At 43.9% G+C, this 16,965-nt stretch overlaps 1 protein-coding gene across 1 annotated transcript in view; it reads left to right on the forward strand.

The window, feature by feature from the left end:
* Positions 1 to 16,965, forward strand: part of LOC115096919 (rho GTPase-activating protein 39-like) — a 156,078-nt gene that overhangs the window by 108,516 nt on the left and 30,597 nt on the right. The window contains exon 3 of the mRNA XM_029612210.1: positions 4,891 to 6,202. Coding sequence (XP_029468070.1) covers positions 4,891 to 6,202 — 1,312 coding nt within the window. The remainder of the gene's footprint in view (positions 1 to 4,890; positions 6,203 to 16,965) is intronic.

The raw sequence follows: 16,965 nt of genomic DNA on the forward strand, positions 1-16,965 counted from the left end.
ATCCAAACCCCTTCCGAACCCAGCTACATCAACCGCACCAACCACATCCTGTGGCAACAAACTCCAGAGCCTTACTGTGCGTTGAGTGAAAAAGAACTTTCTCCGACTAATCCTAAATGTGCCACCCGCTAACTCCATGAAATGCCCCCTAGTCCTTCCACTATTCAAAAGTGCAAATAACTGATTCACATCTACTCGTTCAAGACCTCTCATGATCTTAAAGACCTCTATCACATCACCCCTCAGCCGTCTCTTCTCCAAGCTGAACAGCCCTAACCTCTTCAGCCTTTCCTCATAGGGGAGCTGTTCCATCCTCTTTATCGTTTTGGTTGCCCTTCTCTGTAACTTCTCCATCGCAATTATATCTTTTTTGAGATGCGGTGACCAGAATTGTACACAGTATTTCAGGTGCGGTCTCACCATGGAGCGATATAGAGGCATTATGACATTTTCCGTTTTATTAACCATTCCCTTCCTAATAATTCCTAACATTCTGTTTGCTTTTTTGACTGCTGCAGCACACTGAGCCGACGATTTTAAAGTATTATCCACTAATGATGCCTGATCTTTCTCCTGGGTGGTAGCTCCTAATATGGAACCTAACATCGTGTAACTACAGCAAGGGTTAATTTTCCCTATATGCAACACCTTGCACTTGTCCACATTAAACTTTATCTGCCATTTGGATGCCCAGTCTTCCAGTCTTGCAAGGTCCTCTTGTAATGTATCACTTTTTAAGTGCTACTACAAAAAATCTGTCTAAAATATAGTCATAATGTCCGAAGAAAGGCCTAAGAAGATGACAGGCATCAGCGGCTTCAAGACCTGCATTTGTGGGCAGAAGACATCTATCACGCATACACGCAAGGTTTGTTACAAGCGCTTGGGCCATAACCATTATATGGCTGTAACTGGTTGTATGTCCCCCAGGACTCAAGAATATGCAGAATCTCCAAAGAACACTTTAGAGTGTTCTTTGGAGATTTCTCATGGCCATCACCTTGGCCATGAGAAACAACCAGACTCTGGCTTCCTATTCGCCTTTCCTGCAGTTTTCTTTTAACAGAGTTCTACAATCTCAAACCATCTGAAAGTGGTTTCTGCATTTCAAATTAATCAAGCTGTTGTGTTTTCAACATTTTTCCCAAGACCACATGGGAAAGGAGAACAAGCTCTTCACTCCTTGAACTATAAGGGGTCCTTCCTTATTATCTAAAGAGGGTGTCAGCTATTCATGTCCGGATTATATAGCAGATTGTTGTGCACTGACTGGTTTACAGATTACAGACTCTCAAGGCTCAAATGAAGAGCCATAGTGACTTGAGTGGCTCATCTCAGGGCCACTTCCATTGAAGACATTTGCAAAACTGCCATTTGATTGTCTATTCATACCCTTACATTCCTCAACAGTCTAGATTAGTGTTTCCCTTTTCAGTACCAAAGCACACCTACATTAACAAAAGTGGCATACCAGCATCCATGGAGCAGTCAGTGCAGACATGGAGAGAACTCATATGGCCAAAAGAAAAGCTAGGGAAGCACTGATTGCCCCACCAATCTGTCTTTCAAATTTAAAGCAAAGGGTGAGAGGGACAGAGATGCAAATGAACCCATCACAATGGATCATTTCCCTCTAGATAAAAATGCAGGGGAAGTGGGTGTGATGTGGGCGCAGGCTCAATTAGTTACATTGGCTGCCACGAACGCCTCCACTGGGCTGCTGCCAGTACTTGCATCTGTGCTCAGTGTGCATGTTCCCTGTCTTTCTTAGCTTGAGGATAAGACACAGTTTGGAAGAATTCAAAGGGGAGGGTCAGAAAGGGGAAAATGAGGAGGTGCTATGTGGAATGTGTGTGCGGCCCAGCTATTCATGTTCTGCATGCTGCCCATTAATTACCAAACACCAGAGCTTATGCTGCAGCTAGGAAAAGGAGGAATTCATGATTAAATATTTTCACATTTAAGAGCCACTGCTGGTGTCATTTGTTGATGCAAGGTGCTGAGAACAGAGCTCAGGCATTGGTCTGGATCTGAGCATTAGGTAGTGATGACTTTTCCGTGGCACACCTGATCAAGTGTGAAGGCTCACCAGTGAGCCATGCAACACTGATTGGGAAACACTAGTCAGACAAGAAGTCCCAAGGGGTCAGTAACTTTTGACGAACAGTTCTGCACATCCTGTTTACACAGTAGTCCACTCTTTATTGATTTGTTTCATTACTCTTTTACATCTAACTGGTCAGTACTATTTTCCTCATTAGGGCCTACTTTTCATTTTTTGAAAGATACCCTTTTGGCTTTAATTGCCTCTTTCACCTCACCATTAAACCATGCTGACAGTCATTTGGTCTTTCTTTGACTTTTTAAAAAATGTATGGAATACATTTTATCTGTGCTTCTAACATAGTATTTTTAAGCAATATCCACACCTCATGCAGTCTTTTAAACTTGGCAATTCCCCTTTTTAGTTTCTTTCTAAATAATTTTCTCATTGTCTCCTTTTTTATAGTTATTTATTATTTTTATATACCGACATGCAATCTGAGATATCACATTGGTTTACATTCAGGTACTGTAGGTATTTCCCTATTCCCAGAGGACTTACAATCTAAGTTTTGTACCTGAGGCAATGGAGGGTAAAGTGACTTGCCCAAGGTCACAAGGAGCAAGAGCAGGACTTGAACCCTGGTCTCCTGGTTCATAGCCCACTAGGCTATTCCTCCTCCCTCTAGTTATATGCTACTGCAATAGTTTTATTTAATGTCCTCCCTCTAGTGATTGGCATTTGCATTCTGATCACTATTGCTAAGCGACCCCATCAGAGTAACCCCTTGTACCAGATTCTGCGTTCCACAGAGGACTAGATATAAAGTAGCTGCCCGTCTCGTGGGTTCTTGGACCAGCTGCTCCATGAAGTAGTCATTTATGATATCTAGAAACCTAGCTTCTCTAGCTTGTCCTAGTGGGAAGGGAAGGTGTTGATGCCAGGGGATGGGGAAGAAGGAAGGGAAGTGATGGTGCCAAGGGGTGGGGGATGAAAGGGAGGTGAAGATGCCAGGAGGATGAGGAAAAGGGAATGGAAGTGATGATGCCAAGGATTGGAGGAGATGGAAAGGAAAGTGTCACTGCATTCGAGGTACATGCAGTGGCTATGGGTCTAATTCACTGTGAGGTCGATTTTAAAAGCATTGTTCAAGATAAAATGCCCATGGGCCGTGTGCGAGCAAGTGGATTTTAAAAGCCTTGATTTATTTGCGTACATGCGGTAGCCAAAAAATGAGGCAGAAAAGGGGTGGGGCCCGCTGTTATGTGCGTAACTCTGAATTTTAAAACCGGAGGCTGCAGCGGGCGGCGGCTTGTTAGCCACATAACTTTACTGCTGCTCCAGATGAGGAGCAAGTCTGCAGATAGACTTACATGACAGGGTGAGGGGGTCTGGGTTCAACAGGGGGGCAGGATGGAGAACCAGAGGGGTGGATGACCTCTGGATTGACTAGATAAACTCGTGGACTAATTGGAAAAACTGGGACTGTCCCTTGCGCATGTTTTAAAATTCGTTTGCATTCTCGTGTTAAAGCCGGCAAAGTCCTATGGAAGATACGCGAAGGAGGTTTGTCAAGAAATCTCTTAAAAGTAGGAGCATACTTTGTGTGTGGTAGGCGTATTTTAAATCATAGGCACACAAGTGCGCACGTGATTTAAAATTCCAGCATATATTTGCTCGCACGCCGATATGTGCGTATCTGGGAGCAAATGCGCCTGTTTTATAATTAACCTGTAAGGGTTTATTTTTCCTATTTTGTGTCTATGGAAGAAAAGATTAGTAAATCAGGCCCTGCACGAACTGTTAAGAGTTTCTGAAACACACTATTTAGAGCCAGCACTTGCAATACAAACAACTGTACTCCAGACATCACTGTTTACTTCATACTTGTAATTATCAATTCCTTTCCTGAGACACCAGGATTTCACCGGCAAGATATTTTGGTCAACTGCCGTAGGCCAGCCCAACTTCCTAAAACCACACAGAATCTACTCCCAACTGTGCCTTTTTGAGATTTCCAATCCCTAACCACAGGCTGTGAGCTTCTCTGCATCTGGCTCTGGGTGAGTCCATTTTCCTTGGTTCTCCATCTGGCTCTTTTCTCCGTTCTGTCTCTTGCATAAGAGACGGGATGATTCCCTGCAGTCTCTAATTAGCCTCAGCTGTGTCTCCCAATTAATAGTACATCTTTCTGTGGCTACTATCATTTCTCAGTAGCCCTGGGCTTTCTGTTCCTTCTGACTTTTACAATCCCCTAGCCAACTCTTGTTTACTTTTACTTTCTGCCTTGAAGCAGTGTTTCCCCTGGATCTCTCTTTAGAGCTCCCTCTGCCTTCTGGAGTCTCTAACTATTCTGTCTCTCCAGGCTGCTGCTGCTGCTGCTGCCTGTGTGAAACCCCTGCTTCATCACAGGCCCCCATGTCTACTAGAGTCTGAGAAATAGTATTAATTACATGTGGCAATTGGAAAATGTATTGCATTCTTATTGCCATACACTGCCCAGAAGCTGAGGAAGTGACTGTACTCCCTTGCAGGCTGAAGAAATGGCTGTTTTCCTTCACACTGCACACTAATTACAAGCCAAGGAACAAGTGTTTTCCCTAGCACACTATACACAAATTGCAAGCTGAGGATGTGTCCATTCTCCCTCCTACACCACACTGGTTACAGTCTCAGAAAATGACATTTCTTAACTAAGAAGAATATTCAAAAAACAGCAAACCTCCCCAGATTAGATTGTTGCTTTGCTTTAATAAAATACCGTAGGATGATATAACATTCCAATAGCATCTCTTGTTTTTCTAGCATTTTTCTAGTCGATGACCATGTTGCTTTTCTTTCTCCAGGGAAGCATCTCATCGATGGCAACCTGCTCCAGGAACAAAGGCAGCCATGCTGGTGAAGGTGAACAGTCTGAAGCATGTGCCCACTTCACCTCCCACTGCAGGGCAGCAGCAGGAAGGTCCCGGCCTAGGCAGCAGCCAGAAACCACTAAGCAAGCCAGTGAGTTATGCACAGCCGCAGCAAGCAGCTCAGATCACAGTGCCAACGCGAGCAGCATCTCCCACAGAGACAAAACAATCTATGCAGGTCAAAAAGACAGACAGTGGGGGATTCTGCTTGGTACTCACTGGTGGCACTAGCTATCAGACACCGCAGAGGACACCAACGAGCACACTGCAGCCTGAGTCGCCCAAGCATGCCTCCCCTCCCCCTATATATGATGAGCCATCAGTCGAGTCTCCAATCTACGACGAACCCCCAGTGGAAATGGACATCGAAGGTGTAACTATGAATGGGACAACCCCACACATTTCACCCAGCAGTAGTTTACAAAAACAGCTTCAACCCACCAAGTTGCTGCAGCACCCAAGCATGCAACAACAAATCTCCAACAGACACAAAAGGAATCCATCTGCCACTGAGTATAGCCCAGCTGGGAGAGAATACATCAAACACATGGTCAATGTGGACCAATCTTCCAAACAGCCTGCTGCTCCCCATGGGACCACTGAAGTATCTGCCAAGCTGCAGCCTGGACCACTTACATCAAAGGAGAGTTTCAAGCAGTCATGGAGGGTCTTAGAAGCCAATGTTCTGAAGAACATTGAGGCCCACCACAGTCGTCAAAACAGTCTTCAAACTCAGGAGTATCCTACTGTCATAAGTCAACAAGATTCTGGCTATTCAACAGGCCCTTCTCCCAGCTTGAGGAAGAGGAAAGGAAGGAGACAGGGAGCAGCACAAGTTAGACCTGGATCTGTTGGGAGCAGTAGTGAACTCAACATGCTGAATGATAAGTTGATTGCAGAAATGCGTGCCGTTGTGGGCCGCTCCGCAGTGTGCAAGGGGAGCAAAGCCAGTCTGGATGCTGACATGGTAGAAACAACAGTGCTGTCAGAGAGCAGCAAAGTCAGATTCCAGCCTGAGCCCTTGAAAAAGTATGGCAGCCGTGGATCAAGGGATGATGTCAGATCTAGTAACAGATCATTGTATAGATCCATGGTGGAGAGCAAAGCAAGTGACTCCAGTGACTTCTCAACACAGCAGGATGTTGTACGACAGAAAAGGACTTACGAAAAAATAGATTCTTTGGAGAAGACTGTGACCAGCCAGACAAGTTTAGTGTCGTCAGAATCAACACGGACAACATCTCAGGTAATAATAATATCAAATAACATTTTGTTTAAAGAGAGAATGAACAATATAAAGGGAATATTTGTGACCAATTAGGAGCAAGCCTGTGGTTGTTACCAGTACATGTTGATACAGAACCATGTAGGTCTAAGAGCTGGAGGCAGAACTGATCCTGAGCTGTCTTCCTCTTTGTGGGTGCAGAGAAGACAGGATGAGAAGTGATAACGGGGGAAAAGCTGATAACTATTGCTGGGGATGGAAAAATATTTAGAAAACTTGGCTGCTAGGCAAAATTTGTTATAACTTTTTCAGATTGTTTTGTTGCTTTTTTTTATGCCTTTTTTTTTTTTGCTTTTATTGTTTTGTCTCTCTTGTGGTTATTTTTGCCTCCGTCTTCAGCTTCTCACCCCCTCCCTTTACCTTCACTCTAATTTCTCTTTTCTTTTTCTGTAACCTCCCCCCCCCCCCACACACACACTTTCCTCCGCCCCTGTAGCTTCTGCCTCTCCCTCCAGCTTCTCCTCTTCTGGGCAGGCAGGAGGCAGCCTGGACCATGGTGGCTCTTTTGAGTCCCATGCCATTTACAGAATTGGCAGCTCCTTTTTGGGTCTGGGCCAACATTGAGTCATCAATTTTCAAACACCTGAGCAACCTGATGCCTGGGAGTTTTCCATGCGTGGGTGTAGAGGACATGGTGGGTGGAATGATAGGAGGGGCAGATTGATGGCTACTGCTGTGGGTGTAGAGCAGGAGATTTTTATACAGGTCTAGTTTTCAGGATATTCACAATGAATTTACATACAAACAGTCTACAAATAAGACTGATTTGCATAACTTGATTGCCCTGTAAACCAGACCTTTTGCAGCTCTTGAAGAATGGGGTAAAGAACCCTTGATGCAGAGGACATTGGATGAGGAGTGACAAGAGGAGGAAGGTTGATAATTATTCCTTTGGAGTAGAGGACATGGTGTAAGGAATGATAGGAGTAGAGTCGTAACTAGCTTATGGATGATATGGCCACTGCCATAGACGCCCATCTACCAGGTGGCGCCGCCACTCTCTTACAGTGCAGCTGAAGAGCCACCTTCTTCCAGCCCTTATGACATAAGAGCTCTGGGCCAAAGGGAGAAGAAGAGCTTCTGTGTCTGTTCTTGGTGTCCCCTCTCCCCTCAGGGCCATCCTTAAAGGCGGGGGGGGGGGGTGGGGATAGGGCACCAAATCAGGGCCAACACTGCTGCTTGGCTCAGAGGCAGCCTGTGCAGCCTCTCTTTGCCTCCCCCCCCCCCCCAATCAGGAGCAGTAGGACTAGAAGAAGAAGCATCAGCAGTGAGGGGCAACACGACTGCAAGGCCGCCAGAAGTATTGGCCTTCTCCCTCCCCCGTGGCATTCAGGAGCAGGGCAGCCATGGGACCACAAGAATTATCCTCCTCCTCCCAGCAGTACGATGGCGGACTGCAAGAAACATCAGCTTCCTCCACCCACCACAATTAGGAGCAGGAGCAGCACCTCCTGGAGAATACAAGAATCTGGTGGACCAAGTGGGCTGAAGAAGGAGACTGCTGCTGCTGCTGCCCTTTGTGCTTCTGAAGAAGGAAACAAGTGAAAGAACATGTGTGTGCACGATTGAGAGAGTGAACGAGCATATGTGTGTATATGATTGAGAGAGAGAGGACGATGTGTGTGTGTGTGTGTGTACAATTGAGAGAGTGAACATGTGTGTGTGTGTATGACAGTGTGAACAAGCGTGTGTGTGTGTGTGTGTGTGTGTGTATATAATTGAGAGTGACCAAGCATGTGTGTGTACGATAGCAAACAAGAGTATGGGTATGTGTGTACGATTGAGAGAGAGCAAACGAGCATGATTGTGTGTGTACATGACTGAGAGTGAACGAGCATATGTGTGTGTGTGTGTGCGATTCAGAGAGTGAACAAGTGTGTGTGTGTATGATACAGAGAAAATAAGCATGGTGTGTATGTGTGTACTATTGAGAGGGAGCAGACGAGCATATGTTTGTGTGTGTACACGACAGAGAGAGAGAGAGAGTGAATGAGAATGTGTATGTATGATCATAGGTGCCAGCTTTGTGGGTGCAGTTGGTGCTTGAGCACTTCCAATAATTGAACAAACTTCTTCACTTTGTGTAGGGAGGATTACATTTTATTGAGTTTAGCACTCCTAATCATCTTAATAGTTGACTCCCATGTGTATGATTCAGTGAGAGTGGGAATGAGCGTGTGTGTGTGTATATGATTGAGAGAGAGTGTGTGTGTGTATGTGTGTTTGTATGTGCATGATTGAGTAAGAGAGAGCGAGTGAGCAAAGTGTGTGTGTGTGTGTATGACTGAGCATGTGAGAGAGAAACAAGAAAGTTTGTGCACAACAACCTCATCCGTTCTCTCTGCTAATCCATGAAAATCTCAGGGCATATGGAAATCAAAAGTTCCCAAGTATGGAAAGCAAGGGAGTTTAAAAAAAATCTTTAGCAGTTTTAATTGTTGGGTGTTGTTTGATGCATCTGCTATTTTGAAATATTTTATTGGTATTTGGAAAAGCTTTTCATATGAGGTTTTAATTATTGGATGTTCTATTTGTCAGCTGTTCTTTTCTTAGATTTTTCTATTATGATCGATTTATATTTCTTGATAATATTGTTTGATGTTTTATGAGAAATAGCTGGTTTTCCTTTTTCCTTTTTCCTTCTCATTCCAAGTTCAATTTTCCTTGTTACATGTAACTGCTATTTCCGCACTATTGTTCAAGTTTAAGTTTATTTTGCACTCCTGTTTCATGTGAACCAGCATGATGGGACTATTGTCTTGAATGTTGGTATATAAAAAACTTAAATAAATAAATAAATAGTAATATTCCTACTTTTCCATTGCTGCATTGCATACAGGCTCTGGCTTGTTGCGGTTTCCATTTCGTTTTTTGTTTGCATGTTTCTATTTATACTTTTGTGGAATCAGAACAAAAAGTAGCCCTCTTCTTAAAGGCCTCAGAGGATCTTGGATCTCAAAACAGGTTGACTGATAGAGTGTCACTTAAGTGGAACAAGGTTTGTTTTTTTTTTAAATTTAGTTTAGTGTGCTGCTTGCTGCATATCTCTAAAATCTTATGATTTGATGGTGCAATAGGCTTTCTGAAATAAAGGCAAAATTAAAACTTGCACCTGAACTTAGTCACAGCAAAACTGTAAGGCTTGCTTTTTGGTAGGGATGAAAAACATCACGAGTTATTGTTGAAGGAACACATAACGAGGTGCCTTTCTAAGATAGAGGTTTAAGGGATATTTGGATTTAGACCTAAAAGGGTGGGTAGCAAGGCAGGCTATGGCATTATCATGTAAGTTTAGGAATTAGTGTATGATTGGGTTGGGAATGGTAAGCTTGACCCTTGATTGGCTTTGGGGCATAGCAACTAACACTAAAATATGATTCAGGGGAATGCACAATAAAATTGCACCTTGTTGATTGGTTCTATATGTATTCAATGATATGTTTAAATTATATTATTGACAGTCTGCGTTTGTAATAGGTAGAGCAACTCTGGGATTGCGATATGTCCTGTGTTTTTTTACTGTTAGAATAAAACCACAAAGAGGAAGTCCTGGTCTGATTTGAAATAATTATTTTACTACCTCTTTTATTCTTTGCTATGGCTTTTGAATTTAGCTGCTCTCCAGGAGGCAGCAGTCCAGGGGCCTGTGGCCTTACTCAGGCCACCTATTTTTGTAATGGGAAAACCCTCACTTTATGGTTTCGTTATTCTGTATTTAGTGAGGTTCTGTCTGTATTCTGCACTTGTGACCAAAGTGAGGTATTCTCTTACTGTGTAATTTCTGTGTACGGACCTACAACAGCCTGGCCTGTTTTGTTTTTCTAATAGAAGGTATATTGGTGATTTAGGGTCTGGTGTAATGTTTGAAATGTTGCCTTGTCATAGGTAGGAATGTTACTGTTTGAGTGCAGGCAGTTAGTGCTGCTTTGGTATGGGAGGTTTACTATATTGAAATTGTAATTCAGTTTATTCATAGTTTTCTGAGGACCAAGCCCACACCCAACACGCGTTATCATAGGTCTAGGAAACCTTTGTTTTCAGTTTTTCTTTAATTTTTCCCAGGAATTTGTGTTTATTACAATAAGAACAAAAATTATGTTTATCCAGATAAACGAGTCATTTTTTTCCCACTGATTTCCTCATTAATTCCTAGGAAAAATAAAATAAAATCTGAAAATATCTTTTTAAACATTTTGTTTGCAGTTTTCTGGTTGGCACCACAGCAGTGCATGTAAATATAATATACATGTTGTTGAGATAGTTCTGTCTCAGAATGTATGTATTTATTAACATTTATGTGCCACCAATGCCAAAGGTCTAGGCAGTTAACAATAGCACGTACATAAAAGGGGAGATAAAGGAGGCCATTCGAGCCAAAAGAGCATCTTTCAAAAATGGAAAAGGGATCCAAATGAAGAAGGCCGGAAACAGCATAAGCACTGGCAAGTTAGATGCAAAGTTTTGATAAGGAAGGCTAAGACAGAGTTCGAAAAGAAGCTTGCTGAAAAAGCAAAAATTCATAAGAAACGTGTCTTCAGCTACATTTGAAGCAAAATGCCTACGAAGGAGTCAGTTGGACATTAGATGATCATGGGGTAAAAGTGCTCTAAAAGGGGACAAGGCCACAGTATAGAACTTAAATGATTTTCTTTGCTTCAGTTTTTACTGAGGAGGATGTAAGACAGATACTCATGCCAGAAGGGATATTTAAAGGTGATGATTCTTAATAAACCTAGAAGATGTAACAGGGCAAATTGACAAACTAAAGCGTAGCAAATCACCTGGACCAGATGGAATGCATTCCAGAGTGCTGAAAGAACTGAAAAATGAAATTGTAGACCTGTTATTAATCTGTAAACTATCATTAAAATCAGCTATGCTACCTGAAGATTGGAAGGTGGCCAATGTAACCTCGGTTTTTAAAAAAGAGTTCTAGAGGTGAGCCAGGAAACTACAAACTTGTGAGCCTGATGTCAGTGCTGGGAAAAAATGGTTGAAACAATTCCAAAGAACAAAATTACTGAACATATAGATAGACATAGCTTAATGGGATAAAGTCAACATGGATTTAGCCAGGAGAAATCTTGCCTCGCCAATATTTTTTAAAGAATTGAGGTTTCAGAAAAACTGAAATGAGAGTTCTCCCAGCCCTTATGCAGCTATTTCCCCATCTTATGCAGCTATTTCCCCATCAGGTACAAAAACTTAGATTGTAAGCCCTCTGGGGATAGAGAAATACCTACAGTACCTGAATGTAAACCGGTGTGATATCTCAACTGAGATGAATGTCGGCATATAAAAATAATAAATAAATAAATAAATAAATCTATTAAATGAGACAGATACTGACTGCACCTGCTGTGTATTTCTAACATATTTCCTTTACCGTGAGTCATAATTCTTCAGTTCTCGCAAGCAATCCTGTGGATTTTGTTGGGGTACTTCCCTCCAGAGGTGTACCTAAAGTATTTGGCACCTGGGGTGGATACTTCTTTGGCACCCCCTCCCCCCATATATAATTTTAAAATTTCCTAAACATAAAAAAAAATTTCAAAACAGCAGACACATCAAATAACACCCATTAATTAAAACTAATAATGATTTTAAAAATTTCCCACTCTCCATATCTGTCATCCTAAGATTGCTTAGATTGGAGGCGCGCATACAAACCAGGACCGGTGCAAGGGGACTGGGCGCTCTAGGCACCTTCTGGCTGGTGCCATTTTAATTACTCCTACCATGTGACAGGGGCCGGCCAATGGCACTGGTAGCCCCTGTCACATGATGGGGCTAAAGGACACCGGCACCATTTTAGTTGGTGGCAGCCGATGGCCCAGGAGTGGCAGATCACTCCTGGGCCTCCTGGGGGGGGGTCGGGGAGGGGGCCGGGTGAGGCGGGGGCTGGGCAGAATTTTAAAGGGGCACTTTTTGCCGCTTGAAAATTCTGCCCCTGATGTGGCTGCCTCACCCTGCCTCATTGGCTTGCGAGCAGAGGTGGCGCCCCCTAATTGTCAGCGCCCTAGACCCAGGCCTAGCTTGCCTAGTGCTTCCGCCAGCCCTGAAACACACACAACACACACACACAAAACACACACACACACACACACACACACATACAATATGCTCCCTTTCTCTCATACATACACATACATGCTTGGTGAGAGACAAGAGGGTGTGTGTGTGTGTGTAAGAGATACACACACACACACGTTCTCTGTACCCCTCTCACACACACGCACTTTCTCTGTACCCCTCTCGCATACACACACTTCCTCTGTGTCTCTCTCACACACAAACATGCTTTTTCCATCTCTCTTACACACTTACATGTTTCCTCTGTGTCTCTCTCACACGCTAACACACACATACACGCTTCCTCTATCTCTGTCTCACGCACACATGCAGGCAAAAGCTGAACTGGAAACCGCAAGCCAGATTCTGTATGCAGAGCAACAATGGAAAAGTAGAAAATCACTATTCCTCAAAACAATACAATCAAGAAATATAAATCAATCAGAATAGTAAAACCATACTAAAAAATATACATTCCAAAACAGCTGATGAATAGAATAATATTCAATAATTAGATGCTCCTGTACAGATTTTTAAATTTTTTCCAAACATTGATAAAATATTTCAAAACAACAAGCATCAAACACCCAGTAATTAAAACTAATAAGGAATTTAAAAATCCCCCACTCTCCGTACCTGTCATCCTGAGATTGTTGTGAACTGGGGGTACACACACACACACACAGACACAAACAAAATATGCTCCCTCTATCTTTCTCACACATACATGTTTGCTGAGAGACAGAGAGAGCTTGAGTATGTGTATGTGTGAAAGTGACAGACACACTCATTGCCTCCGTCTCTCTCTCACACATGCACACTTCCTCTGTATATCTCACACATGATTCCTGTCTAACCCAGGCACACACACACATACATGCTTCCTCTCTCTCAACCCCATCATCGCACCTAGGTATCCTCTCATACACGCTTACAGGCACCCTCTCAATCATTCACACAGGCACCCTCGCATATATATACATAGGCACACACACACTCACTCTTCTATACACTCACCATCTCATACACAACAGACATCCTCTCTCTCTCTCACACACACACACACACTCACTCACTCTTCTGTACACTCACTGTCTCATATACACACAGGCATCCTCTCATACACACCCACAAACCCACAACTCTCTCATACACACACCCACCCACATAGGCTCTCACACAGACACAAACACACACAGATAGGATCTCACACAGACATGCACACACAAGCAGGCCTCTCACTCATTCACACAAGCTCACACACATCATGGTTTCCTGTTGTCTTCAGGCCGTGGCGGGAAGAGCTCCACCAGGGCCTGAGGACCTCCTGCTATATTCGGGTCGTACGGCCCACCGATCTTCCTGCTTGTATGGGGGAGGGAGTAGAAGCTGTGTGTTGGCGGGCATGCATGCGTGCATGCCCACGCACAGCTTCCGCTCCCTCCCCTCCAAAGCAGGAAAATCGGCCGATTGGCAGCAAGAGAGCCGTGGGCCGCCAGCGGACCCTAACCAGCCAACGGCCTCTCCTGCTGCTGCTGACCTCCTGTTATCTTCGGGTTGTATGGCTCACTGATCTTCCTGCTTGGGGGCAGAGGAAGCGGAAACTGTGCACGGGCGTATGTGCATGCATGCCCGCCCACATACAGCTTCCGCTCCCTCCCTCCCAAGCAGGAAGATTGGTGGGCTATACAGCAGCAGGAGAGGCTACGGGCTGCCAGCCGGTTAGGCTCTGCCAGCGGCTCGTGGCCTCTCCTGCAGCCGCCGGCCCACCACCTCCCCAGGTGTGCCGCTCTGGGCCTGTTCTCTTTGGCTCCCTGCCGGTCCGCTGCTCCTGGCTAGAATGTTTCTTCTTCTCTGGGCTTGGGCTCCCTGCTGGCCACTTTTTCCTGGGTGAGGACAAGAGGTTGATTGGTCGCCCAGTTGCTGGCACCTCCTTCCTTGTTGTCACCCAGAGCGGACCCCCCCCCCCCCTTCCTTAGCATGCCTATGCTTCCCTCATCTGGACAGGAATATTGCAGCAATGTTCAAATTCATTGCCTTGGTGCAAAGCATGGGTACTTTTTATTTGCAGATTTTGCACTAAATTTCAATGGGAAAGGTCATGCATAGAAAGTTAATGCTCAGACGTCTGCACCTGCTTTTAGTGTGGGCAGAATTTTGCCACAAAAGAATGCGTGTAGATATTGAAATGCCAATCTGTGTGCGCTGTTTGTGGAACCCACCCAAAGCATAGACCTGGGAACGCCACCATCAGTCTGGCTAAATGTTTGAAGACACGGTTTAGCCAGGTAAATGACCTTGAAAATTGCCCTCATATTACACTAGTCACAAACTAGAAGGCTCACTTTTCATTCAGATGGGCCTGCGCAGTGAGTCAAAGGGATAGATTCTCTCAGTTGGCCAGGCGAATACTCCAGTCCTAACCCAATTAATTTGCAGAGCTCCTTCCAAAGCAATGGAGGAAGCTCATCTCCGATGTCCTCGCAAGTCAGCTTTAGAAACTTGGTTTTTAATGACCCTTTTCAAAACGTGAGACATTTTAATGTCTGATATTAAACCTGAAAACAAGTAATTTTCAATTTGAACTTCAGAGAAAAGTCCAAATTGCCAGGCTTGCATACCAGAGATGCCCCACAGCTGACTGCTAAATTACAGAGCACTTTCTTGGTCCAGGACAGAAAATGCAGACAAAGCATCGTCTGGGAGGTACCGGCACCCACAATGCTAGTCCAGGTATAATTAGGATGTCTGTCATTAGATAGAAATTGGCAACTTAAATATAATTCTAAAGCTCCTTATTTCTGTCCCATGCTGGCTATTTCATTGTCTGCACCTCCTGTATTTTTTTTTATATATATATATTTTTCTGTTTGAGTTTTGCTTTTTAGCGAGTATTGAAAGTTTGTTTTCCTCAGATCAATCAGAAGTTGATATTTAGCTGGCTGATGATCTGGAAAGTTAGTCAGGTATACTTGGATGAATGTTCCAGGGAATATACCCAATTATCTTTAGGACAAATATTTTTCTGACCAGACTTACCCAGTTAACGAATACTGGCAGCACTCACTGGCTAAAGTTTGGTCCCACTCCGGAGCACCCTCAACCCAACACTTTTTTTACTCAGTTAAATTTTGTGCGGGTAACTCATTACCCGCACAAAATTTAACCAGGGAGTGAGGCGGAGGAGGGGAGGGGGGGAATTTTGAAATCTTGACTTCTGTCTGGGTAACTAAAGCCTTTGAATATTCACCTTCCATTTGTTACATTGTAATTAGGGATGCGTGAACTCTGTACGCCATCTTTAGAACCCAACAGAAGTTTCTGAGTTCTGCTTTGTGCAAAATATACCAGATATTTTGGTGAGTTTGAGTTCTGCCTCCTCCTGTATCTGATGCTGGGATATGCTTAATAGAAGAGCTCTCCTAAATACTTGTGCTTCCCTCTACAGCCTATAACCAATCGAAGAGTTCTCCCAGCTGCCTGTGTGTCCTCCCACAATCTCTGTCCAATGGCAGAGCTCTTCCAGCTGTATGTGCTCCTCCCATAGCCTCTAACTAACGGCAGAGTTCAGCCTGGGGCCTGGGTTTCCTTGCTCAATCTCTGACCAATGGCAGAGTTCTCCCAGCTGCCTGTGCTACCTCCCACAATCTCTATCCAATGGCAGAGTTCTCCCAGCTGCTTGTATACCCTCCCACAGTTTTTAACCAATGACAGAGATCTCCCTACTGTCATACATGCCCTCCTACAGCCAGATTATGGTTAAAAAATATATATATATTATCATGAAAAAGAAACATTAATAGTAAAAATCTGCAGTTGGTTTGTTGAGAGTTGTTGCACAGGACATATGTATTTGTGAGGTCTCAGCCAGGCCAGGAAAAAAAGAACAGGTATGAAAGCTTTATTACATCCGGATTAATATGATTTATCTTTTTATTAAAGAACATCCTTGCTTGATGTGTGGCGTGTATTACACCTTTATGAATATGATTTCACTGTTTTTTCTAAGCCGCAGAATAGTTATTCTCGTATAGACTATTTGCTGATTTCTTCTTCTTTCTTTTGTCAGACCGTGCCCTAAGTTCTGTGTGGATACATTCATGACATGGAGTGCGAAATGTATGCAGAGTGGTGAAAGTCCTTTCGACTTCTCAAAAGGGCAGGCAGAAAGGTGTAATTATAAGCCTTGATGCCGAAATGTTCAGTGGCCATGAGTATTTTAGGTACTGGAGCAGTATGGGTTTCAGGATCCCTTTCTGCAATGGATTAAATTATCATATGACGCTTTACAGGCCAGGCTGATTATCAGTGGTATAGTCTCGTCTCTTATAAATTTACTAACGGGCCGATGCAGTAAAGTGTGCTCAGGCTGAGCGCACTGTTATCCCCGATTTGGCTGTGCGTTTTCCACGCGCTATTTTACCCCTTATACAGTAAGGGGTAATAGCGCGTGGAAAACGCGTGGCCAACCAACCCCCCCCCTCCGAAACTAATAGCGCCCACAACATGCAAATGCATGTTGATGGGCCTATTAGTTATTTCCACGCGATACAGAAAGTATCGCGTGGGATACTTTCAGAAATTAATTTCGGCCAGCACCAGGAAAGTGTACAGAAAAGCAGCAAAAAATGCTTTTCTGTACACTCTCCGAC

Source organism: Rhinatrema bivittatum, chromosome 8, assembly GCF_901001135.1.
Source record: "Rhinatrema bivittatum chromosome 8, aRhiBiv1.1, whole genome shotgun sequence".
Taxonomy (NCBI): Eukaryota; Metazoa; Chordata; class Amphibia; order Gymnophiona; family Rhinatrematidae; genus Rhinatrema; species Rhinatrema bivittatum.